This window comes from Monosiga brevicollis, genomic scaffold, assembly GCF_000002865.3.
Source record: "Monosiga brevicollis MX1 MONBRscaffold_35 genomic scaffold, whole genome shotgun sequence".
NCBI classification, from domain to species: Eukaryota; class Choanoflagellata; order Craspedida; family Salpingoecidae; genus Monosiga; species Monosiga brevicollis.
In genome coordinates, this window is record NW_001865072.1 from 125,125 (window position 1) to 148,938 (window position 23,814).

At 54.7% G+C, this 23,814-nt stretch overlaps 6 protein-coding genes across 6 annotated transcripts in view; 4 read left to right on the forward strand and 2 right to left on the reverse strand.

Moving 5' to 3' along the window:
• The first annotated feature begins 1,082 nt into the window (after positions 1-1,082).
• On the forward strand, positions 1,083-4,550 carry MONBRDRAFT_38964 (uncharacterized protein). Its single transcript, XM_001749913.1, has 9 exons — positions 1,083-1,154; positions 1,242-1,636; positions 1,746-1,878; positions 2,040-2,085; positions 2,185-2,312; positions 2,588-2,743; positions 2,825-2,977; positions 3,115-3,348; positions 3,527-4,550. The coding sequence occupies exons 1-9, from the start codon at positions 1,123-1,125 to the stop codon at positions 4,416-4,418; spliced, it is 2,169 nt and encodes a 722-aa protein (XP_001749965.1). The 5' UTR covers positions 1,083-1,122; the 3' UTR covers positions 4,419-4,550.
• A 452-nt stretch (positions 4,551-5,002) lies between these two features.
• Positions 5,003-7,276, forward strand: MONBRDRAFT_29483 (uncharacterized protein; the record flags this gene model as incomplete). Its single annotated transcript, XM_001749914.1, has 10 exons — positions 5,003-5,077; positions 5,209-5,285; positions 5,380-5,468; positions 5,584-5,637; positions 5,776-5,888; positions 6,002-6,109; positions 6,190-6,379; positions 6,521-6,633; positions 6,731-6,990; positions 7,078-7,276. The coding sequence occupies 10 exons, from the start codon at positions 5,003-5,005 to the stop codon at positions 7,274-7,276; spliced, it is 1,278 nt and encodes a 425-aa protein (XP_001749966.1).
• Positions 7,277-7,775: 499 nt separating this feature from the next.
• Positions 7,776-11,801, reverse strand: MONBRDRAFT_29484 (uncharacterized protein; the record flags this gene model as incomplete). The annotated part of the gene is made up of 17 exons (XM_001749965.1): positions 7,776-7,859; positions 8,042-8,114; positions 8,180-8,289; positions 8,425-8,494; positions 8,618-8,660; positions 8,738-8,822; positions 8,915-9,055; positions 9,230-9,319; positions 9,397-9,477; positions 9,653-9,716; positions 9,831-10,570; positions 10,700-10,878; positions 10,931-11,063; positions 11,140-11,236; positions 11,351-11,439; positions 11,553-11,640; positions 11,731-11,801. The coding sequence occupies 17 exons, from the start codon at positions 11,799-11,801 to the stop codon at positions 7,776-7,778; spliced, it is 2,238 nt and encodes a 745-aa protein (XP_001750017.1).
• Positions 11,802-14,525: 2,724 nt separating this feature from the next.
• On the forward strand, positions 14,526-15,782 carry MONBRDRAFT_38966 (uncharacterized protein; the record flags this gene model as incomplete). The annotated part of the gene is made up of 6 exons (XM_001749915.1): positions 14,526-14,678; positions 14,789-14,883; positions 14,996-15,158; positions 15,292-15,349; positions 15,450-15,520; positions 15,642-15,782. 6 exons carry the CDS (start codon positions 14,526-14,528, stop codon positions 15,705-15,707), a joined length of 606 nt encoding a protein of 201 aa, XP_001749967.1. The 3' UTR covers positions 15,708-15,782.
• A 466-nt stretch (positions 15,783-16,248) lies between these two features.
• Positions 16,249-20,895, forward strand: MONBRDRAFT_34373 (uncharacterized protein; the record flags this gene model as incomplete). The annotated part of the gene is made up of 20 exons (XM_001749916.1): positions 16,249-16,344; positions 16,413-16,500; positions 16,624-16,937; positions 17,094-17,240; positions 17,351-17,443; positions 17,712-17,844; positions 17,971-18,085; positions 18,162-18,260; positions 18,338-18,457; positions 18,576-18,645; positions 18,745-18,813; positions 18,906-18,991; positions 19,142-19,316; positions 19,392-19,478; positions 19,573-19,683; positions 19,802-19,976; positions 20,123-20,220; positions 20,323-20,391; positions 20,488-20,547; positions 20,636-20,895. 20 exons carry the CDS (start codon positions 16,249-16,251, stop codon positions 20,753-20,755), a joined length of 2,325 nt encoding a protein of 774 aa, XP_001749968.1. The 3' UTR covers positions 20,756-20,895.
• A 253-nt stretch (positions 20,896-21,148) lies between these two features.
• Positions 21,149-23,814, reverse strand: part of MONBRDRAFT_29488 (uncharacterized protein) — a gene marked incomplete at both ends in the record, with an annotated part of 4,428 nt that continues 1,762 nt past the window's right edge. The window contains one exon of the mRNA XM_001749966.1: positions 21,149-23,770. Within this exon, the coding sequence (XP_001750018.1) occupies positions 21,149-23,770 (2,622 nt within the window). The remainder of the gene's footprint in view (positions 23,771-23,814) is intronic.

Consider the following 23,814-nt stretch of genomic DNA (forward strand, 5'->3'; position numbering starts at 1 on the left):
TTGTCCCGCAACCTCAGAGGTTGAGGCGCCAGTGCGTGCCGTCATAGACAGGCGTCGAACGGGACTCAAAGCCCAGCTGCGACGCAAGGGTTGGGCAGCCGACCGCAATGCCGGACGCCATCTTTCGAGTGTAGCCCATGCTCGCCACCAGCCGCGCTGATTCATCAGGGACGTGGACATGCTTGCGGCTGTGCAGGCCAACTTGTGGGAGACCTTGACCCACAGCCAAATGCGTTACCTGTCCTGGCCCTGGCGGCGACGCAAGAGGCTGCCAATGACAATCACCAGGCTCGAGATCCCGTGCCGGCCCGGCTCGTACTTCTATGGTAAACGCCAATGTTCTTGCTGGCCAATCAACCACCCAGCCTCGTCGCAGCAAGCCGAAGGAAAAAAAATTAATGTCGTGCGGCTGTTGGGTACTACCCACAAAGCAGTAGCAAAGCCCAAAGCCGCCGGATAAAAAAAAAACCCCCAAAGGAACACCAAAGTACAAGGCGGCAAAGGTGGAAAAGCAGGAGAAGACGCAGGCAGGAGCAGCAGGCAGCACAGGCAGAAGCAGCAGGAGGAGACGCAGGCAGAAGCAGCAAGAGAGACAGAAAGTGCAGAGCAACACACTACACTGCGTCGCGAGCTAGAAATATCTGACAATCGGACGCAAATGTCAGATTTAGTAAATTTCTACGTCCATAACAATTGTTCTTAACAAAAAAAATATGAACGTTAGGGTAAATGTGTGTGTGTGTGTGTGTGTGTGTGTGTGTGTGTGTGTGTGTGTGTGTGTGTGTGTGTGTGTGTGTGTGTGTGTGTGTGTGTGTGTGTGTGTGTGTGTGTGTGTGTGTGTGTGTGTGTGTGTGTGTGTGTGTGTGTGTGTGTGTGTGTGTGTGTGTGTGTGTGTGTGTGTGTGTGTGTGTGTGTGTGTGTATGTGGTCGATCCTGTCCGCACTTGTTGAACGTTGGGGCGGGAGGCGAGGCGGAGCGGGGTCGACGGGGACTGCATACTGCAGGCGGATGCATGGGTGGGTCAGGGTTAGGGTTTTGATTTGAGGCTCCGGGGGGCTTGGGAATGGCAAGACAAGGGTGAAGGGAGGGGCTGTGGGCGCTCGTGTGGGCTCGGCGCTCGTCATGGCCAAGCCGCGGGTGATCATCCATGCCGAGTATGTGGATCGCATGCCTGCGCTTGGTCCCGCCTCTACCGTGCATCAGCCTCATCCATTCACCTTGCTCCTCTTTTTTTTGTGTAGCCTGGATGCTTTTTACACGCAAGTGGAGCGCCAGCGTCACCCGGAATTGAAGGACCGCCCCCTTGCCGTACAACAATGGTCGGGGCTGATTGCCATCGATTACAAGTGCAAAGCTGCGGGTATTGGCCGCCATTCGACGGTGGAAGAGGCTCGCAAAATCCTTCCGGACCTGGCTTGTGTACATGTGGATGTCATCAATCAAAAGGCTTCTCTCGAACCTTATCGTCAGGCCTCCCGAGACATCATGGCAGTCATGGAGCAGTACGGAACATTTGAGCGCGCCTCCATTGACGAAGCCTATTTTGATGTCACCCAAGAAGCCCAACAACGCGAAGCCCAAACACCCGCCACCCAGCTTTGTCGGCATTACGCTGACCTGACCCTTCTCCAGCGAGGTACCCGCGCCACAAATGCTCTGCAAGCTTCTGGCACTCGAGTAGTCCTTACCTTTTGCCTGCGTGCGGGCTCCGGCCTGCTCTCTCCCATTGGCCCCTTCCTTGCCAGGTGCGGTGGAACTGCGCGCTGATCTCACATTGGAGGATTGGTTACGTGTGGCCATGGCCAGCACGCACGTCATGGGCTATGCACCGGATGATGGGCCAGATGATCACCTTGGCTTTGGCTGGCTTCCCAAGTCGTACGTGTTGGCCTGTGCTTCCAGCTCGCTCGCATGCCTTGCATCCGCGCGTGGGCCACATGATATACGCCGACATGCGCTGCTCTTTGAGGGGGCCGTATATAGTACCAGTGTATGCTTGATCACGTCTTAACTTGATTTCTCTCCGAACCTCTGCGTAGCGAGGAGGATGCCCTACTGTTTCACGGTGCCATGATTGCCGCCGAGGTATGAAGGACGTCTTCTTCCAGCGCTTGCCTGCAAGGCAAAGCAGGGTGGGTCCAGGGCAAGGATAGACCTGTCTCAACTGCCTTTCGGCGCCTCTAGATCCGTTTTCGCGTCTTTGAGGAGACGGGCTATGTTTGCAGTGCCGGCATTGCCCACAACAAGCTCTTTGCGAAAATGGGAAGTGGCTTCAACAAGCCGAGTCAGCAAACCCTGTATCCCCGCGCTAGGTGAGGGGTCACCCGCGGCCTCTCACACCCCCCAGCCGCCGTGATCTTGGCACCGCACCTGTCCACTTACCACCCTACTGCGATTTCATTGCAAACACAATAGCTGTCGCGCCACCCTGGCGCAGACCCCCATGCGCAAAGTACCGCTGTTGGGTGGCAAGATGGGGCATCGACTTGACAGCCTTGTTCGTCGCACCAGGTATCTTTATTTTTTTTTTCCTCTTCCTGGTGTGCCGAACGGGCCGCACAGTGACCTGCGCCAACTTCTTTTTTAGTTCTGGGGATCAGCAATATCGGCAAGCCGGTGAGCGGCTCCTGGTAGCAGATTGTCTCGGCCTGAGCCTGGCAGAGCTGCGTACAGAGTTTAGCAGTGAAACCGCGGCCTGGCTTCACGGTCTTTTAAGAGGACACGACAGCCGTGCCGTGGCGAGGTAGGCTTCTTAACACTACATCCTAGTGCACGACTGGATCATTTGATCCATCGCTTGACCCATTTATGTGTGTCTTTGCAGCAAGGGCCCACCGCGCAGCCTGCTAGAAGCCAAGTCTATCACAGGCCAGGCAACTCAACTGATTGTGGTTGAGTACTGGATCAACAACCTGTGCCATGGATTGGCGCGGCGCATCTTGGATGATGCGCGGCGTCACAATCGCTGGCCCAAAAAGTCGGTCTTGCCTGCCTTACTACCCATTGAAACCCCACATCGAGTCCTGCACGTCTTGGGCGGCCCCACCAGCTGGGGGCTTGGTGCTGAACATTTCATACCTCACCACATCTGCTCCCTACTCGTGCTGCACCAAGCTATGTCTTGCAATTCAAGCGACGTGCAGATCGCACCTACTTTGGCGCTTCGCGCTCTTGCGGTCCGGTGCCACATATCACCCGTGACATGGTGCGCCACGCCCAGGCCAACCCCGAAGAAGGCCGTGTTCAGGCTGATATAACCGAGGGCCGGGAATTGTCTGGAGTGGCCGCCGGCGCCCGCAAAGACGTGCCACTAACTCCGGAAGAACAAGCTCTTGCCGTGGCTCTCCGGTGCGTGCTCGTGCGGCGCCTTTGTTTCCAACCATTGGGAGCACTGCGTTTCATTTCTTTCTCTGCCTCGACGTATTCGTCTCTTTTGCGTTTTGTCATGAGCGAGTTGCAGAGCTGCCTGCAAATGCTTTGTTTTGACTCACGGTTGACGACGTGGTGCCCCTTTCCCCTGCTGCAGCCGTGGAGCGATGGTAGTCTTTCAGCGTGAGGTGGGCTCCGCCAACTTTTCAGTCAATCGATTTGCCCTCTCTGCCACCTTTGATGTCAGCGCTACGGCCAAAGCCGTGCAGAGCGGAAAGCAGCATCAGCTTTCGGCATTCTTTGGAGCGGCAACGAGATCGTCGAGCACAATGGGACCCAATCAGGACGACCGCGGAGCTGCTCAGGAAGGTGAAGGCGATGGCGCGATCGAAAGCGATGGCGTCAGCAAGGTTAATGTCCTCGATGACCCCTCTGAGGATGAACGAGACGATGATGAGGCGGGTTCTAACGGCCGCCAGGAGCTGCCCGACAGCAGGGCCAGCGTTTCTTCGCATGCAGCGCGTGCCGCAGACACTCAAGAGGATGCAAAGCCACCCAACCAAGAGTCTGCTTGCTGCGAGCCAGCACGTGAGCTTACCTCCCCGCCCCTCTTTGCTCAACGGGCCTTTGCCCCGTCTGCTCGTGAACTTGTTCACACCGTGGCTCGTGAGCATCGTTCGAGCCCACCGCTCTTAAGCACTCCACCAACCTTAGCTGCTGCCTCGGCGACTACACCTGCTGCGGCCAACAACCTGGGCTTGACCGTGAGCGCCCCAAATTTTGTCTGCCCCATGTGCCCACAGGGCTTTTCCACCCTCGAAGCCCTCTCGCGTCATGTCAACCACCATTTAGATGAGCAAGAAGCGGATGATCAAGCACAGGGGAGCATCGCAAACGAGCACAGAGGGTCAGAACAGGCGCCGCCCGCGCTGGCATCAGCTCGGTCGCCGCACAAATCTGCCCGTCGAAAGAAGCCCAAGCAGCAGTCTCAGGCAGCCAAGAAGAGGCCCAAGGTCATGAGCATTGATCGCTTTTTCAAAAAAGCGTAACCGCATCCTCACCCGAAACGCGTTTGCCCACCCACATGGCTGGGATGGAGGATGAGTGGACCACACACACCGCTGCGCGGTTAAATTCGGTTCCACCGGTCAAAAGAACTCAAATTGAGCTTTGCCAAATGCAACACTTGCCGTTTTGTGCGCCTCGCTCCTCGCCCGTGCCCAGAGTGGCCCGTCCGTCTCATTGAGCCACCTTCGTCGGTTCATTCGCGCTTTTCTCTCTCCCATACCAACAGTACTTGTCTTCGACTTAACCTCCAACTGCGTATTTTGCTTCATCTATTAGAACAAATACTCATAACAAAACTGCATCAAGTCATAATCTTGCTACATCAACTCCTCTTTTTACTCGTTGACAACCTTTTTCCAACACCAAATTAGGACTCCGGGTGAACCAGAAAACGACGTCGACGGCGGCAGCGGCGGTGACGGCGGCGCCTCGATATCAACCAGGAAAGGCTTGGTTTTCGTGACAGCGCTACGGCCACGGGCCTTGCCACCATCTCTGCTCACCGTGCACCAGCTTGAGGAGGTGGTCCTGGCTCGGGGAAACGTGCCTGCATTTGGCCGACACCATGGCCGACGGTCGTGTGGCGGAGCTCATGTCCATCACCAATCTGGATCCAGAAACGGCCAAGCATGTCCTCGAGGTCCGACGCCACATGCGTGCACGCTACTAGCCAATGCTTGACGCTTGGGCGCGGGGCTGCTTGCACGGTCTATCCCGGTCTCTTCTAACCCGTTGAATCGTCATGCGGGATGCTTGTTCTCTTTGCTCTAGGCTGCCAATTATGACATGTCTCGCGCAGTGGAACTAGCCTTCTCCATGGACAGCAGCGGCCAGCCCCCACAGCAAACGTGCGCGCCGCTCCCCTCGTCCTGCTGTCTGCTCAATGCCTTTTTGGGCTCCATCACGTGATATTTACACATCCATGGCTTGACTACGCTACAGAGCAAAGCTTGAAGATGAGGTTCGCGCCCCCATCGAGGCACGCCATGACACGCTGCTCGGCCCTGCCGTCGGCATGCTGTCAGCCAATCGTACGTTGAAGCAGGACTCACGTAGCGCCTTGGGCTTTGCGCCTGCGTCATCTTGACTGGCAGCTCGCTCGGTGGAACTCGCTCACTTCCTTTATTGCCTCATACTTCTGGCCAGCTCGAAGCATGTTGGCTTCGGTGGCCACGGACCCCTTTCGCATGTCCCAGTCTCGTAAGCTCCTCCTGCTCTCCCACCACGCTGAAGCTCAACTTGAGGGCTTGTTTTGGCCCTTTGGGTGTCGGCCTTGCCCGACCTACACGGCGCCTTGCCTCGCAGCTTCATTGCATTGATACCACCTGCCACCCGCAGGCGCAGCCCGAGCTGACGGTTTTCGAGCCCCCATGAACGGATCTGACTCGTCGCATTTGGCCGCACTCTTTGAACCTCCTCTGGACCTTCTCTTTCATGGCGACATTCTCTCGGTATCCACACACCCCCTTTCTTGACCTTGTCTCTCTTTTTCCTGTTGCATTGCAACTCGTGCAACCCAGCGACCTGACTAACATTTTGGCCCGAAACCCTTCTACCAACCAAGGCACGACGCTTAGCCGAGGCCGAAAGCAAGGACGTACTCGTCAACATTCAGGACCCACAGCAGTTTGCGTGCCAAGCACTCAATCGAGACTTGTGGAAGGATGATATGGTCTGTCAACCTGATGGCGTCCGAGTTCCATGACCGCCCGAGTTGATATTCCTCTTGCCTTCCTGGTGGCTCGCTGGCAGATTCGGAGCATTATACAGGAACGCTTCGTCTTTTGGCAACACTACTATGATTCGGAGGTTGCCAGCAATTACATGCGCATGTATGAGCCGGTTCATGACTTTCCCTATGTGGCCATCATCAGTGGTGTCACCGGGGAACTTCTCAAAGTTTTCTCACCGCCCATCACCAAGGACAAGCTCGTGAGCTACGGTTTGTGTGCCCGCCGCCCTGTCTGTGTGCCCTTTCCCATCTGCATGTAGGCAAGGCCCACGCCTGCTTGTGTTGAAGGCCCTGCGTATTCTCACCAACAAATCTTTTCACGCCCATGCCTGTGCCGGTTGCGATCCTTAGTTTTCGACAGTGGCCAGCGCACCCCACGCCAACCGGCAGCTTCGACCTCTCGGCCAGCTGCTGCAACTCGGCCTGCCAAGCACAACGTGATTGACCTAAGTGAAGACGAACAGGTTGGTTGAGAGCTTGACGGGCGTGGATAACAATTCGCCCTCGCTGGACGCGTTTCCGTTTGATTGGTGCTGACTTGGAGGGGTGCTTTTGTCACAGCTGCGTCTAGCAATGGAGGCTTCGCTTTCCGATGCCAATGGCACCGAGGCCATCGTCATTGAAGATGACGAGGATGAAAACAACGAAGGCGAAAATGAAGCGAGCGAGGATGAGGTCGAAGTGCGCACAATTGAGAAAGATGCCCTGCCCTCGTCGACGCCGGCACCGCAGGCGACGCAGCCAGCGTTCACTGATCCAGAGCCGGCCAAGGGAGAGCCAGGCACTTGCACCATTCGCTTCGTATTTCCCAACAACAAACGGTGCGCACGCTATAATTTGATCCGCCAGCAGTGACTGTGCCGTGCCTCGCCTCTTCTTCTCACACGACCTACTCGCATCATCTGCAGCGTCACGCGAAACTTCTACCTGACGGATACACTCAACACCTTCATGCGGTTTCTGGCAACAACAGAGGAAGCAGAACAAACTCCAAAACGGCTCGTGGCGGGTCGCCCTTCGCAGAACTTGCTTGAACATGACCTGAACACACCCCTCATGGACTTTGGTTTCCGCAACGATGTCGTTCGGATTGATTATGAAGCATAAGCGTGGCTGTGTGCCTTCCGCTGTTCCGACGGCGTGCCATTCAGAATTCAGACCATCATGCGAAGAATCGGGTCAGAAAACGAAATGACATGCGAATCAGCGTCCGATGATGAAAAGAACAGAAAGACAAACAAAACTCAAAGCTCAATTGCATTGGTTGCCTCTGGGCACTGAGAAGCTCGAGATTCAGAGTCGAAGCGGGCATCATTGATGCAGCTGCTGCCGCTCCGCAAGCCGTACAACTCGGTAGAGATCTTCCCTGGTGCGCACAGGATGAAATTTGCTGCGTGTCTTCAAAGCTGCGTGTTCCTCCTCGCGTCTGCAAAGAAAAAAAGCAAGCGATAAATGAGCTGTGCCTCCCTGTTTTTAAAAGAATTAACACGAACACGTGCTTCAACAACTCACCCATCACCGATGGCCACGTATTCCATGTCGCGGCCAAAACGCTGCTGGATCGCTTCGAAAGTTGGAACTTTATTGTCTGTGGCATGGGATGCAGTCAAAGCGCGTTGTTGAGTTGCCTCGCCGATGATGATGCGTTAGTGAGACCAACGGGCGAGGTATTGCTTACTGTGGACGCTGGCTGAGTAGATGCAATCAGCAGGGAAAAATCGCGCAAGGTCAAAGACCATCAACTTGGCCATGGCAGCCAGGACATGCGATGTGGTCACAAGAACCAGCTTGGGGTGTGTTACACGGTAGCATGTGCTCAATCAGCTCGTGGCCAAGATCTAAAATTCCACCCAGTCGGTAGTAACAACTCACCTTGTTCTTTGGAGAGCGCACACATGCCTCTAGCGCACGTCGCGCAACATCGCACCAGTCCTCCGTGTACGTTCTGGGAAGCAACGAAGCGAGGTGATGGCAATAAGAAAACCGTGTGGTTGCCGACAGCAATCGAACCTCACGGCTACTCGCAAACAGACATACTTGACATCAGCCAAAATGTTGTCGATAGCTTCGTATTCATCGTCTTCGTCCAGAACCTTGAGCTCTTGGAAGGCTTTCTGAATCTGTGACAATGATAGCAAAGCAAATAAGAGCCATTGGACTCGACGACGTTTCCTTTTCGAAAGAACGATTAAAACCCCCAACAAATATTGTGTAAAACAAGGCGAGAAATGGAGAGAGCGCGCTCAAGGACCAACCCCGTTGATGGCTTCTAGGTAAGTGGTCGGGGCCAACCCTTGTTCGCTGCCATCCTCGCGACGTGCCAGCCTAGAAAGATGTGGAGATCCCATGCACAGTGCATTCACCATCAAGTCACACACACACACACACACACACACACACACACACACACACACAAGTCATCGCGACTAAAACAATACCGACACTTACACCCAACCACCCTCTGGCTCTTCAAGAGCATAGAGCTTTTCGCCTGACACATTGGAATGCAAGTAAAGTGAGGGCGCAACTGGCCCCTAATATCACGCCAAGTTTAGCAAGAGGACGGACCCTGTCGAAGGTCAAGGCCTTGCGGAATTGTTTTCTTCAGATCGGCAATGGCACGATGGGTAGGCTGTGCACGAAGCTCTTGAAACTAAATATCCCATCACCAAGTTTCAAGATTAAGGGAACCAAACACAGTCTTGCTAGTCCGTGCTGGCCAAGACCAGTCCCGCCAGAACATACCTTGGTGTAGATGGCCTTGCACTCTCGCAAGCATCGTGCGACGCGAAGATCAGCACCCGTACGAGCCCTGTCGAGCCAGCCCATTATGAGGCTAGATACTTGCAGAAGCAGGCGACTCTCCAACATGCACTCACTCATTTTCTGACACATCCCGACCGTCATCAAAGCGTGCCAGCTCGTCGATGGTTCCAAACCGTTCCAACTGTTGGCATGCCGGTTTGCGCATGGATAAGCGTCTGCGAGAGCCTGCGTTCATCTGTTCGCTTCGTGCGCTGGTATTGACCAGGCAGTTCAACACATGGCCTAGAAACGCACCTCTAGTTTTTTGAAAAAGAGCTTGTTGTCTAGCACCCGAAAGACAAGCTTTTCCAGAGCCCGACCAGTGTACTTGCCCGTGTTGACATCCTGAAGAATCGACAGTGAGAGGACGCTACCAGGATGAAGGTGCCATTATCGGCAAAATGCATCACATTGATACAGACCAGGGAATAAGCTCGGGCAAATCGTCCATTCGTCAGCTCGTTGAAGACAACAAGTGTTTCATCAAGATCCCAAATAAAAACCTGTCACAAGCAATCAGTTGAAGCCATCAAAGAATGACTTGGCACGGGCTTCACAGCAGGGCGGCCTCGCTATTGTCTTTCCTTCATTTTTATTTTTCTCTCGCTTTGCCTATTGCGTTTGTCGTGCCTCAAGGTGGGGAGACGGGAACGAGAAGATGTGAGCCGAGCCCCTTACCGTGGGAGGTGCACTGATTTTGGTAGGAACTTCAACAAGAGGACTTGGTAAGCCAATTTGATACCTGGTATACGGGAACAAACGAGATAAGAGCAGAACCTGATGAGTACGACGAAATTGGTGCCAGTGATAAAGATCAGTCTATCCGATGCAACGACACAAACAATTTTGAACGTACGGCAATTCCTCGGGGCGGTCGGCAAGGCGGCGCTGATAGGTCAGCTTGGCACTCATACTGGCGTTGGGATCATTGGGTGCCATCTCGTCATCCCGGGCGGGTTGTTTGGCAGGACGGCTTCCACCACGATCTGAGCTGGCGGCGCGCTTGCTGGGAAGAGCGTGTGTGGTGCTGTGTCGAGGGACTTGGCTTTGTGTCTGGAGCTGGTTTGAGGGCTGGGGTCCTGGTTGCGGGACCAACGCGGGTCCTTGGGGCTGAGCCTGGACCTGAACCTGGGCCTCGGGCTGGTTTTGAGGGACGTGTACAGGTAAAGACTGCGGATGCATGCCTTGAGGAGGAGGGAAAGGCTGCTGGGCTTGGTGTTGGTGTGCCGGGAAAGGGGGTTGAGCAAACTGAGATGGGGGCGCTGCAAACTGATTGTGAGGCGGATAAAAGGAAGGTTGAAAGCCGGCGTTGGTCGGAGGCGGGTAATTTGTGCCGGCGTTGTGAGGTGGTGGGAAGTTGGCATTGGCAGGAGGTCCAGCATGGCCCGGAGCCCCGGCCGCCCAGACACCTGGCGGAGGGAAGGGTGCGCCAAACCCAGCAGGGGGGTGATGGGCTGGTGGGGCTTGCGGTGGTGGAGCTAGCTGTGTTTGCTCCACATAGGCAACTGGGTAGATGCCACGAGCCCCTGTGCGCAAGTTGGTGCCTTCGTACCAGTCATCGCTCACCGTGCGCTCGAGTGTGAGCCAGTCGCCAGCCTGAACGGGAACAGGTGCATCCCACGGGGGTATTGAGCCAAGCAGCCTGCCACGAAATGGGACCGTGGAAGACATGCACACACATAGACGCACATCGAGCGACTTCACTTACGGCGATATCGATCTGACCAGGGTGAGCGGCCGCCAGAGGAAATTTGGCAATGCAGTGCGTTTGTTGTGGCTGCGCTTGTTGCTGGGGTTGCCGAGATTGCTGGGGTTGCTGGGGTTGGGATTGGGGGACTGAATGGTGTTGCGGTTGCGATACAGGTTGCGCAATTGAAGAGTGGTTGGATGTTCCGGGGATGTGACTGCCAGAAGAGAGATTTTGGTGTGGTTGCTGAGATGAAGGTTGTGTCTGACCGGGCACCTCGTTTGCAACAACCCTGGCGTGGGCGATGGACGTGGGCGTGCTGTGCAGCAGCTTTTGCGTTCGGCGGTAAGCCACAGCCGGTGCCATATCAGTCAGCGCAGCCTCAGCCTCTGGAATCCAGTTCTGCAGACACCAAGGTGCCGTGCTTGGTGAGCTTGTGGGCCAGAGGACAATGAGTGAAGACTGTCCCGAGTCATACCTTCTTGACCCAGCGGTCATAGAGCTTTTTCAGCTTGTTGTGCGACTTGAAGGCCGGTTTGTCCGGAAGAGCCAGGCCATAGAGAATGGGCATGTTCCTTCGGTAGACAGGAGCCAAAGAAGAGCAAGCATGTCATTGATGCATCAGGCATGAGAGCTTTGGAAAGAATGAGGAGAAAAAAAAAAGCAGCTAGCAGCAAGGGCGGACGCACTGGCGGAGGGCTTGACAAAATGGCCCGTCGGCATTGGCAAAGACATAGTCGAGAAGATAACAGCAAGCAATATTTCGTGCCTCGTCACCCTGTGATGGGAGAGGAGGGAGCCAAGGGTGGCGTTATGACCGAGCGTGATCAAACGGGTTAACATCCGAGGCCTATGGGCACAGCTATTGGGGAATGATCCAGCTCAGTGTACCTTGGCGAGGGTTTGGAAGAGCTCGTGGAGCAGATTGTCTGAAAATTGCGCCTCGGCCTGCTGAATACCGCGGCAGGCTGCCTCGATCCTGTACCACAAGGGGCAACGGGTACCATGATGATCGTCCGCGCACGGCGCTGTGCAGAGACCATGTGTGGCGAGGTGGGAGCGCGCATACCGGTGCTGAGACTTTGTGATGTCGTTAAATATGGCGTGGAGATCCACCATGGCGCCAGGTGCCCCAGCCATGGTGAATAAAACAAGCTAGCCAAGTATCATACAAGATGGGGATGAGTGGAACGTAGCCGCAACGTGTTTGCAGAGGGGTCCATTGTCCTCCGAGGCACCTCGTCGCCGGTGCAGGTCCCGCGCACCCTTGCCAAACAAACCACTGCCTGACACCCACAGTAGTGTCACCTATCCTCGCTAGCCCTGTGCTGCACTTGAACCTCGACCCCCTTTATCCACTGGACCAGCTCGCCATGCGCCCCAGCAAGAGCCAGCAGCGGCGAGAGCGGAGGAGAGCCAAGGAGCGGAACCGAGCGCGCACACACACACTCACCGCCAGATGAGTTGAGCGCCGTGAAGACGAAATGAGTGAGAGAGACGCAGAGGCACAGCGAGGCGCGAGGGCAGAGACAGAGGAAACCACGGGCACGATGGATAGAGGAAAGCTCCAAGGCTTGAGTGAGAGGCAGAGATGTGCTAGGAATGTAGCACCAGAGAAGCTGAAAACAAAAGGTATATAAGAGATTCATCTCACAAGATGCATCAAGCAAGAGATTCACCACAACCCGCACACGATTCTCAGAGGTTCTACAGAAGGAGAAACAAGGAAAATTTCTCTCTCGAAATCTTTCTTGTTACATGTGGTAGTTGTGCTATTCCTTTGTCTCTTTGTTTTTCTCTTCTAATTTTCTCTCGAAAAGTTGTTGTCAGACAAAACGAGCATGCGGGTGAGAGAGAGAGACACACACACACACACACACAGAGAAAGAATTTCATCTTTTTTGTCTTTTTTTTTTTTTTGTGGTTGACGACCTGCAAACTCGTGGGGAGACGGACGGCTGACGGAGTGGACGGGGAAGAGTTGAGAGTTGATTCGATCGCTGTTTGTGAGCGGTTGGCGGCGGGGGCGGCGGTGGAGCTGCTGCTGTAATTGGGGTGGGCTGGTGTCGATTTTACATTTCAAGTGGCAAGATGGCTGCTGAGCGGGCTGTGGAAGCCAAGGAACGGTACGCACGCATCTTCCCTGTCTGCGCTTGCTTGGGTGCCACTCGCGTACGGGGCTCATCGATTTTGTGGCCCGTCCCATATACATGTAGTGGCAACAAGGCGTTTAAGAATAAGAGCTTTCATGCCGCCATTGATGCATACACCGAGGCCATTGATCTGGATCCTCAGGTCTGCCCCTGCCCGTTGTGACCCTTGGCATTGGGCCAGATTTGGACGCTCTCATCCACACCCTCAAATCCATTCCCGCTAGCCGGCCTACTACTGCAATCGTGCTTTTGCGTACCTCAAAACCGAAGGTATGCTCTTGCTTTGGCACAAGGCCACTTCTTTTTGAGCCCTGACCGCCCCTTGCTTCTCACTCGTGTTTCCATTCCTGGTTGTCCACTACCTCGTAGCTTGGGGTGCTGCCGTGAACGATGCCAACGAGGCCTTGAAGCTGGATGATCGCTTCATTAAGGCTTACTATCGTCGCGCCACCGCCAACATGAATCTGGGCCACCTCAAGGCCTCGCGCCGAGATTTCGAGGCCGTCCTCAAGGTTCATTTCTCGGCTTTCGCTCCCGAAACCTTGTCGACTTTGGAGGTCGCTTGAGTCTCATCCCCTTTGTACCATCTTGCTGACGTTGTAGGTGAAGCCAAGTGACAAGGACGCCCAGCAAAAGCTCAAGGGTGTTGAAAAGATGATTCATCAGCTGGCCTTTGCCAAGGCCATTGCTGTCGAACACAACACCATCTCTGCCGTCGAAAAGCTGCGCCAGAACCTCGAGAACTTGAGTTGGTACCTGCTTCATAACCCCAACCGATACCATGCTTCTGGCAAAAGCTTGAAATGAGGCGTCTTTATGTTTGACTCAAGACTCGTTTGACGTGTCATGACGTGTCTCGTAGCCGTTCCGGACTCCTACACCGGCCCCTCTTTCGAGATGGGCAACATTACCAAGGAGGTGGGTCCCATGATCGAAGCAAGTTCGCGCAGCCCCTTCTTTTGCTGCCTCTGACCGCCTTGGCTGCCGTCGTGCTGCAGTTTGTTGAAGAGATGGTGGAACAGTTCCGCAAGCAGGAAACGATCCACAAGAAATACACCATTCAGGTCAGTGGCAAAGCAACGACAACAACCTCTAGTCCATCTCTCTCTGCTCCCAATGGACATGCAACCATGTTCTGCACAGCCACACACACACACACACACACACATACAACAATTATATGGCCAAGGTACTCTGCAAGTCTCACGCTCTTTGACCTCTTGCCTCTTGTTTGGCACCTCAGATTTTGCTGATGGCCTACGACTTGCTGCGCAAGCTGCCCAGCCTCACGGACGTGCGCATCCCAGAGAGCAACAAGGTTTGATCTGCCTTCCACCCTCGGGTTTGTTTGCGATTCCACCCAAACCTTTGACCTCATACATGGACGACCGGTGCTCCCCCGGCATGCCGCAGCTGACGGTGTGCGGCGACACGCACGGCCAATTTTATGACGTGCTGAACATCTTTGAGCTCAACGGTCGCCCCTCGCCAGAGAACCCTTATGTGTTTAACGGCGACTTTGTGGACCGTGGTTCCTTCAGCTGTGAGGTCATCCTCACGTTTTTGGCCTACCGCATTCTTTACCCCAACAGCTTCTTCGTACGTACCGGTGGCTCGAAGCATGCATGGTCCTTGCGCTTTCTTCTTTGTGCTGTCCTCTTATTATCAGTCCCGCGCTCTCATGACGTCGCGTCCCAACGCATCCCATCAGATGTCGCGGGGCAACCATGAGTCGGAGCGCATGAACGAGATGTATGGGTTCACCGGTGAGGTCAAGGCCAAATATACCTCACAGGTCATGGATCTATTCACCGAAGTGTACAACTCGCTCCCCCTGGGCCACGTCATCGAGGACAAGATTCTGGTGCGAGCCGCCTGCTGGGCCCCATTGGCTTGACAAAGTGTGCTATTTGTATGCGCACGCTGTGGCCCGAGCATGGCCACTCATTGTGTGGCGCGTGTCTCTGGCCTTAGGTCGTCCACGGCGGTCTCTTCAGCCGCGACGGAGTAACGCTCGATGAATTGCGCAAGATTGACCGATTTTGCCAGCCCCCCGAGGAAGGCCTCATGTGCGTGCCCATGAGTGCTGAGCGGCAACAGTGCTGTAGCTCGTCTAGTTGTTCGACCGCCTCGCGCGTTTCTCATTGGAGGGTGCCTTTTGACTTGATACATGTGCATCAGGTGCGAGCTGTTGTGGGCGGACCCTGGACCTCGCCCTGGCCGCTGGCCTTCGATGCGTGGCACGGGCCTGCAGTTTGGCCCCGATATCACCAAGCAGTTCCTTGAGCACAACAATCTGAAGCTGCTCATTCGCAGCCACGAAATGAAGGAGGAAGGCTACGAGGTGAGGGCTCACGACGTGTGGCCTGAGGGGGTTTGGTCTGATTGAAACGAGTTGAAGTTTTTTTTTTGTTTGTTTGTTTTCTTGACCTGGTCTCACGAGCGATTGGTTTGTGCCTGGCACACCATCGATCCAGGTTGCTCACGATGGCAAGTGTATTACCATCTTTTCTGCACCGAATTATTGTGACCAAAGTATGTTGATCGTCCCTTGATGCGGTGCTGGAAAAATCTCAAGTTGTCACGTTCCAAAACTGTGCTCACTTGGCCTTCTGGGCGTTTCATTCATCAACAGTGGGTAACAAGGGAGCCTTTATCACACTGACCAAGGACCTCGAGCCCAAGTTCACGCAATTCGATGCTGTGGTGAGGTCCCATTGTCCTGCTGGTTGTGTCATCTCCCACGGAGATTTTGGTAGTTTTTTGTGCAACCACCTCACAAAGACATCAACCCCTCCCGCCCTGCCTCTGGTTGTCAAACTTGCAGTGGCACCCAGATGTCAAGCCAATGGCCTATGCAGGCGGCTACATGTCGTCCATGCTGGGCATGTAAGCCTTGCTGCTAGTCTCGTGACAGTACCGCCAGACCTTGCCCATACCACAAACGAAAATCGGATTCTAAAGCCTTGACAGAAAAAAAAAACTTGATTAGCCATGCCCCTTTTACCCGATGATCCCTAACTTTATTCCCGCTCTTTATTTTGTTGCGCGCGGTCATTAACCGCCCGGGCTCGTCACTCTCCTAACCTGCCTCTTTTGTCGTGCCCGCCTCTCTCTCTCTCTCTCTCTTCTCTCTCTCTCTCTCTCTCTCTCTCTCTCCCTCTCTCTAACTAANNAATTCACACAACACACACACACATTCCTTTTGAAATTTTTTACACACTGTCTCTCCCTCACACACACACATACACACACATACACACACGTACGCGGGTCTGGCAATTGGCGCTGGAGCCTGATGAGTGATTGAGGCCGGCGCGTCGTACTGGGAGGGGGGGCTGTGATTTGAGGCGTGCGTGCGTTGGGTTGGTGGATGAGGAGGGAGGGGGTTGTTTTGGCTGGACTGTGCGGCTGCGCGATCGACATCCCGCAGAATGCGGCTGGGGCTTCTGGCACTGCTGGTCGTGCTGGTGGCTCGCGTAAGCGCCGCCGCTGAGCCGGTTGACGAAGCGCAGCAGCAGCTTCCCTTGGTACGCCTCAAGTGCCAATGCACTGGCGTGATCATCGTATCAATATCGCCCTCGCTCGGCATGACAAGGGGCTCTCGCAACTCACTTTCACCCCGCAGCAGGCACAAGACCAGCCCTTGCCGCAATACCAAGCGGACCTAGCCGCGGAAAAGCAAGGTTGGCCGCGGATGAGACCTGCGTCCCTTTGTCCTGTTGATACATCAACCCCCGCCCCCACTCACCAGTTACTCAACATTGCCCCTGGGCCATGAATGGTTCTCGCTTGGCTCGCACCCCCAGCCCAAAAACTCGTGGATGCCTTTGTCAGCAATGCCGATCATTCAAATGGGCCGGCTGGAAACAAGGAGTCCGAGGCGGCTGCTGTGCCCATCCCGGAAGTGGTAGCTCCTGGGCGGGCGGCTGGCGGCACTGCCAACGAAGCCAACGCTCAAGATGCCGTCGAAATTGACCCCTCCGAAAAGGACGAAAAGCCTCTCCTCGCAGATGCCCTCAAAGATGAGCAGCCTGACGAAGAGGCTGCTGCTTTTGCTGATCGCCGCGTCAATTTCCGTTCCAAGCGTCTCATCGAAGCCTTTGCCACCAAGCGCTCCGAGGTATTTCTGCTTTTTGAGCCCATCAAGTCTCCTTGTTCAAGCCCAACTTACCTTTGAGCTCCTCCCCACTGCCTCTCCCTTTTCCTCTCTCTCTCCCTTTTCCTCTCTCTCCGCTCCCCCCTTTTCTCTTTTGCGCGCCCTGGCATACGATTTCAGCCTGATGTGGCCCCAACTACGTCCCCCGTGCCCCGTGTCCTGACATCACAGGTGTTGGCCACAATCATGGACCACGTGGCAGTGATTCGCAACATGACCGACTTGACTGTTGCCGAGAAGCAAGTGCGCATTGAAGCTCTTAACATGGTGCGTTGCCATTGAGCCCACATAATGTTTTGAGGCGGCTTTCTCTTTGCGGTGTCAGGCTGCTGATTACTGTTGTTGATGACTGTTGTCAATGGGCCTGACTTGAGTAGACGATGCGTCACATCAACACCACGTACAACTCGTACGTCAAGACCACAAACGAGCTGCAATCAGTTTTGGACAGCGACTTTTCCTCCTTTCAGGTTTGGCTGTCACTGCCGTGTTGGCAACGCTTCAGCATCTACCTTGCTCACAGCCAAGCTGTCCTACATTGTGACTCGCGGCATCTAGGCTATAATTGCATGGCAACGAAGCTTGTCGGAGGAACAGCGAAAGCGCATCGCTCAGCTGCAAATCCAAGCCGTAAGCCCATGCGCGCTGGACTTGATCGTTCTCTGTGTTGTGTGGTGCGCGGCACGCTGCAGCATCAACTTGTTGCCCCCGTCCCCTCTCTCCGCGGCCCACCGGCAGATGCGCGAACATGCAGCACTTGAGCGGCTTGAAGAGAATCAAGAACAAATGGAGGCGCTAGAGGAAGCTCGAAACCATGACCGCGTACAGCTGGACAAAGTCTCACTCATGCTTAATGAAGTTGAAGACACGGGTTAGTTGGCCCCCGTGTCTGCATTAAATGCACCCTGCTCCCAATTTGGGGAGAGGTATTCTCCTATTCCATCAGTATACGGATCGCTCATTTCCATGTGACTGGTGGGTAACACCGACCCGATAGCCAAGACGCTGCAGCGTTTTTTGGACGACCACGCCTTCCGCAAGGCTCAAAATGTGAAGGATGCCTCCCTCATCACCGTCATCAAGATTCAACGCCAATCCAAGGAGTTGGCGAGGTATGGAGCAAGCCTGCACCTCGACTTGTCGAACTGGGCCTGCACCCAAGTTTAAATGCATGCTGTTCTGTTGTAGGCACGACGATCAGCCCGCTTCCCCCGACTCGGCGCGTGGTCGGCAACGCAAACAAGAGCAGCAGGAGATGACCTGGCTTGTGGATGCAGACAACAACCAGTATGCTGCACTGAAGCCGTATTGAACACGATTTTCACTCTGGCATCGACTTTCCCTTCACGGTGCTTGTTATACAGGTTTGCGCTCACGCGGCCATCAGACACCACGGAGCTGCTGGAAGACGTGGGCCTGCTCAACGATCTTCTTCGCCTCGTCATTGCCTGCTTCCTGGCCGGTGCCATTTGCACCTCTTTCAAGTGCGGCTGCATTTTTTATTTTTTTTTGCTTTTTTTTTCTAATGTCCCGCCCCCGTTCACCCTTTGCTCTTGAAGCCCACACGTCGTAACGCCCCGCTTCACCCGGTATGACTTGCAGCATGCCGTCTTTCGTGGGTTATGTCGTTGCGGGCACTCTATTGGGACCCTCAGGCCTGAATGTTGTGACGGTGAGTCCACTGCAAACTAGTCTCTGCCCCTGCTGTGGGAGGCTTACGTGATCCGCTTCACCAAACGTTGTTGCGCGGCTGCCGGTGGGCCACCAATAGACTATTGTGCAAATTACAACGATTGGAGACCTTGGCGTTTTCTTTGTTCTCTTCACGCTGGGCATGGAGGTGTGGTGTTGTCGCGTCCTTGTGACTCTCACCCTCGCCTGCTGGATGGTGTGTCGCGCAGCCTCACTTGTGTCTGCGATGCTCTGCCTCAGTTTTCCATTAGCAAGCTGCGGGATATGTTTCGAGTTGCAGTTGTTGGCGGCACCATCTACACCATCGTCTCCCTTTTGGGCATCACGTGCTTTGGTCTTTCGCTTGCACGGCCTCTTTCAGAAACGTTTGTGTAGATGCCTTTTTGCTGCCGCAGCTCTCCTATAAGGGCCCTTTTTCAAAGCTTGCCAACTCAAACCTCTCGGGTCTCGCGCGCGCGCCCTCGACTACCTCATAGGCTTTTTGTTGCCATGGTTGTTGCCTTGTCATCCACCACCGTGGCGGCCAACAACTTGACACACTCGGAGCACGAGTCGACGCATGGACGACACATGCTGGGCATGCTACTCATGCAGGATGTTTATCTGGGCGTCATCGTTGCGGCCTCTCCACTTCTGGCCTCACTTGATAATGTACGTCTGCGCCGGCACAAGTTGTGACGCGAGAATCAATTGCAGATGCTTCTAACACTTGGTGGCCACTTTTAGGTTGCAACCGGTGACGTTATTTTGCTCATTTTGTGGCTGATTGGAAGTTTTGTGTTGCTGGGTCTCATTACAGCTCTTTTCACCAAGGTGCGATCTTTGCGTTCTGTGCTTGCACTCTGCACACATCTCAGCACTGCCAGCATTCAAGCCAAAATGGCTTCACTCGCGCCATATGCTTTAGTTTGTTGTTGAGAAGCTCGTGTCACAAATGAGCCGATATGATGAGACCACCCAGTTGTTGGCAATTTTGAGTATCTGCTTTGGAATGCTCAAACTGACTGAACACATGGAGGTCAGTGCAGCTTCTTTTTTTTTTTTTTTTTTTTTTTTTTTCCTTTTCCTTGCTTTTTTTCTCAAGTTGACTGAAACCCACACGTGCCCGTTTTTCTGTATCTGCCTCTATTTCAAAGGTATCCATGGAGCTGGGATGCTTCTTGGCCGGGCTCATGTTCTCCATGGCTGATGCCACATCTGCTCGGCTTAACACGGGCTTTCACGCTGGGAATCATGGTATAACGCATCGACTCATGACCTTGGTTGATCCTGTAAAAGATCTTTTCTTGGCCATCTTCTTTGCCTCTGTTGGTACGTGGTACATCCAACTTTGTGCTCAGAATCAGCTAGCCGCCCATCTACACCCTAGGGCTGCATCGCTCTTGAGCTGCGGCCCGCAAGCCGGCGTGCCCATTTTTCATGGTGGTTCTGTGGGTCTTGACCTCTTCCAAATCTAGGTATGCACATCTATCCGACTTTTTTGGCTACCAATGCTACTTTACTACTTGCATTGACCACCGGCATCACTGTCATCAAGTATACAGCCGGCATTGTGGTACGCCTGGCGGTACCAGTTAAAATCAAAGTCTGCATTCCACGCCGATATTTTTCAGCAAACACGTGCCTTCCAACATCTTGAATCGCTGGTGGTATCTAGGTATTGAAGTACGGGGTCGGCAAGACCAATCTTTCCGAGGTTCATGTCATGTCAGTGGGATTGGCACAGGTTAGCAGCGTCGTGCCATTTTGCCTTGCTGGCTGAATGCCGTCTTGCCGTGTGGTCGGTTGATATTGATGGGGACAAACATGATGACTGCTGTAGATTAGCGAATTTGCGTTTGTGTTGGCCAGTCGCGGCCGACGATTAGGCATCTTGTCACAAGTGAGCTTGCCCTGGACTCGCCTCGCATCTTGTGTTTGAGAAGAGTCGAAACACTTGCCCTGACGCTCACGCTTTGCCACGGCTACAGCCCATCTATTTCTTGTTGCTTAGTGTGACAGGGCTCTCCCTACTCCTGGCTCCGCTCATCTGGAGTCTTATTCAACAGAGCCGACAACGACTGCTCGTTGGCCCCGCTCTGACAGCATAATCAAGCCCGTGACGGGTTTTTATATGAGCCATTGATCAAAGCCATCAGGTTTATGATCTGAGCCAGCCAACTAGAAATTCCGACGGCTCAGCGAGCCACCGCATTTGTCTTGACTTCTCGAATTGTAGCCACGTGACCGCACGCCACCTTTATTGCCACGTGATGATACTTTTCAATTCTGCCTCAGACAGATGTGAAGACCAAGAAAAAATTGGGGGAGAAAACATAACGAAGGAAAATCACGTGAAGAATCAAACAAGCACAGTCGGACCCGTTCAAGAACCAAGTGGAACCATGGCTTAAGATATGCATGAACTCAATCAACACTGAAGCTCTGCTGCTAATATCATCAGCTCGAAAAGAACGACTGCTGCGCCAACTCGTGGCCTTGTCTTATATCTCGCTTTCGCGCGCCTCGGGAATCGACATGACATTCATGGAATATGCCGAGGGGACAAACGTGTTGTTGGTTGGAAGGCCAACCTGAGGCAGGCCTGAGAGACCCGCGGCATTGAGCGAAAGTGCGTTGAGCGAGAGCTGGTTGGGCTGGACGTAGGACAAAGGGTCAATGGCCGGCGTCATGAGAGATGGCGTGGCAAAGGCACTCGGCAATTGTGATAGGTTGGTTGAGTTCAGCAAGGCATCATCTAAGACCGAGGATGTGGACATGTCGTCGACAAGATCAAGGCCAATCGCACTCGGGGTGCGTGCGCGGCCGTGGTCGGGAGCAATGCCCGACGCAATGCCTGGCACACCCACCATCGCTGTTGCATAACCCAGACTGGCATCGAACTGCTGCGGTAGGCCTGCAGCGGCGGCTGCAGCGGCGGCTGCCTGCTGCTGCTGTAATTGAGCTTGGGCCTGCAGCTGAAAGCGCGCTTGCTCTTGGGCCTGTGCTTGTGCTTGTGCTTGTGCCTGAGCCTGAGCCTGAACCTGAGCCTGTAGTTGTTGCTGGTACGCCTGCTGCTGCACAGACGCCTGTTGGGCAGTGGAGCTCTGAGCTTGCTGTGGAACTTGTTGTCCCTGACCAGTCTGGCCCTGCATCCCGACAGATTGCACTTGGGAAGAACGCTGAAGCTGCTGGGGCTGGGGCGCTTGGTGGTGGTGTTGCTGTTGTTGCTGCTGCTGGGGCTGCTGCTGTTGATGTTGCTGTTGCTGTTGTTGTTGCTGTTGTTGCTGTTGTTGTTGGTGGTGGTGTTGCTGTTGCTGTTGTTGTTGCTGCTGCTGATGTTGTGGCTGATGCTGTTGATGTTGCTGCTGCTGCTGTTGCTGCGGCTGCTGTGGCTGCGCTTGCTGTTGAGCTTGCTGTTGCGCTTGCTGTTGCGCTTGCTGCTGAGCGTGTTGTTGTTGCTGCGCTTGTTGTTGCATCTGTGCCTGCACCTGGGCTTGCATGTGTTGTTGCTGCAGCTGTGCTTGATGTTGCGCAAGCTGGGCTTGCGTTAGCAGCTGCGACTGATGTAGCGAAGTCACCGAGCCTGGGGCCGTCCCCGGCGTTGCAGTCGGGCCAGTTGGGCCAGGTGCTCCAGGCGGTACTGTCGATGGACCACCGGAGTGCATGGCTCCCATGTTGTTTGCAGGCACGACTGCAGAGCCAAGACCTGGTTGCAGGTTACCTGTTGACCCGCGGGGTAAGGGAGTGGGGCCTGCGTTCTGGGCCTGCGCATTGGCATCAAGTGTTGGCAATGCAACACTGGGATTGCCCCCAAGCTGAAGGCCAGACTGGCTCCCCTCACGTCGTGACAGCCGTTGCAGGCGGCGCTGCTCCAGCTGCATTCGTGCGGCAGCCTGTTGCTGTTGTTGCTGTTGTTGTTGCTGTTGTTGAAGCAGGAGCAGTTGCAGGCGTTGTTGTTGCTGCTGCTGCTGCTGCTGTCGTTGCTGCTGCAGCAAGGCTTGCGTCTTGAGCGTCTGCAGGGGATCGTATGCTCCACTGAGCAGACCAGAATTGTACATCAGGCTGGTCGGGTGGTAGGCTGCAGCCAGTGACATGTTCGGGTCGTAGAGCGGGCCAAAGGAGGCGGAACCACGATGCGCGAGCAAGCGCGGGTCGAGGGCTGGAGGCGGTGTCATGCGCAACTGCTGGGCATAGTACTGTTGCGCATCCATGTCCTCCATATAACCTCCTGCCTGGGGAAAGTTGAGGTGACCCGACTGCTGCACATGCTCGAGCGGCTCCAATTCGTCATCTGCCTCTGATGCATCGGGGTCCGGGTCGGCAGGCGCAGGCGTCTGAGGCTCAGGTTCTTCCTCCTTTTCCTGTGAAAATGGGATCAGTGGGGGCGGGGCAGCCGCCGCTGGCTGGTGTCCAAGCTCTTTGAGTTGTTCGGTCAGGCGGGCACAACACTCCTCGAGTTGATACGAGCGATTGTGCATGTTGGAATTTTCGAGCTCTGTGCGCTGAATGGAGACGAGTAGTTGCTGCGCTAGCGAGGCGGGCGTTGCACCATGGCGCTGGCTGCCTGGAGGCTGATCCAACCCTAGAGCGTGCTTGATCTGCTTGGTGGTCTCAAAGATCTGGGACCACTGCATGGCTTGTTCCTCGAGCACGGCCTTGAGTGCGAGATTCTGCTGCTGCAAGAAGGCACCAACGGACCGAAACTCTTCCAAAAAGTGCTGCATGGGGAGGCCTAGTTCGCGCTCGGCGTTGACAGAGTTGATGCGACGGGCCTCGCGTGTGTGATTCGTCTCCTCGCCGGGTTGGCAATATTCGTCGTAAACGAGGAACTCGCCTCGGAAATAGTTGCGTTCGCGTTGATCACTGCGGTCTTTTTCACTAGCCACGCGCAATGTAAAGCGACCTTGCTGTGTTGTAGTCTGGGCCTCCAAGTCCGTGCCACCAGTCAGATTGAGCGGATGGGGAGCAGGGAAGGGTGTAGGAGGATAGTGATGGTACTCATGGCTGCCCCCAGAGGCAATGCGCGGCGATGCAAAATAGGGGAATGTGGAAAACCACTGGGATTGTTGGCTAACAGAGAATAAGAACGCATGGCACAGCGAGTGTGTGACAACGTGAGAGTGCTGCGGGTTAAAAAAAAAAAACAAGGGGGGGGNGGGGGGGGGGG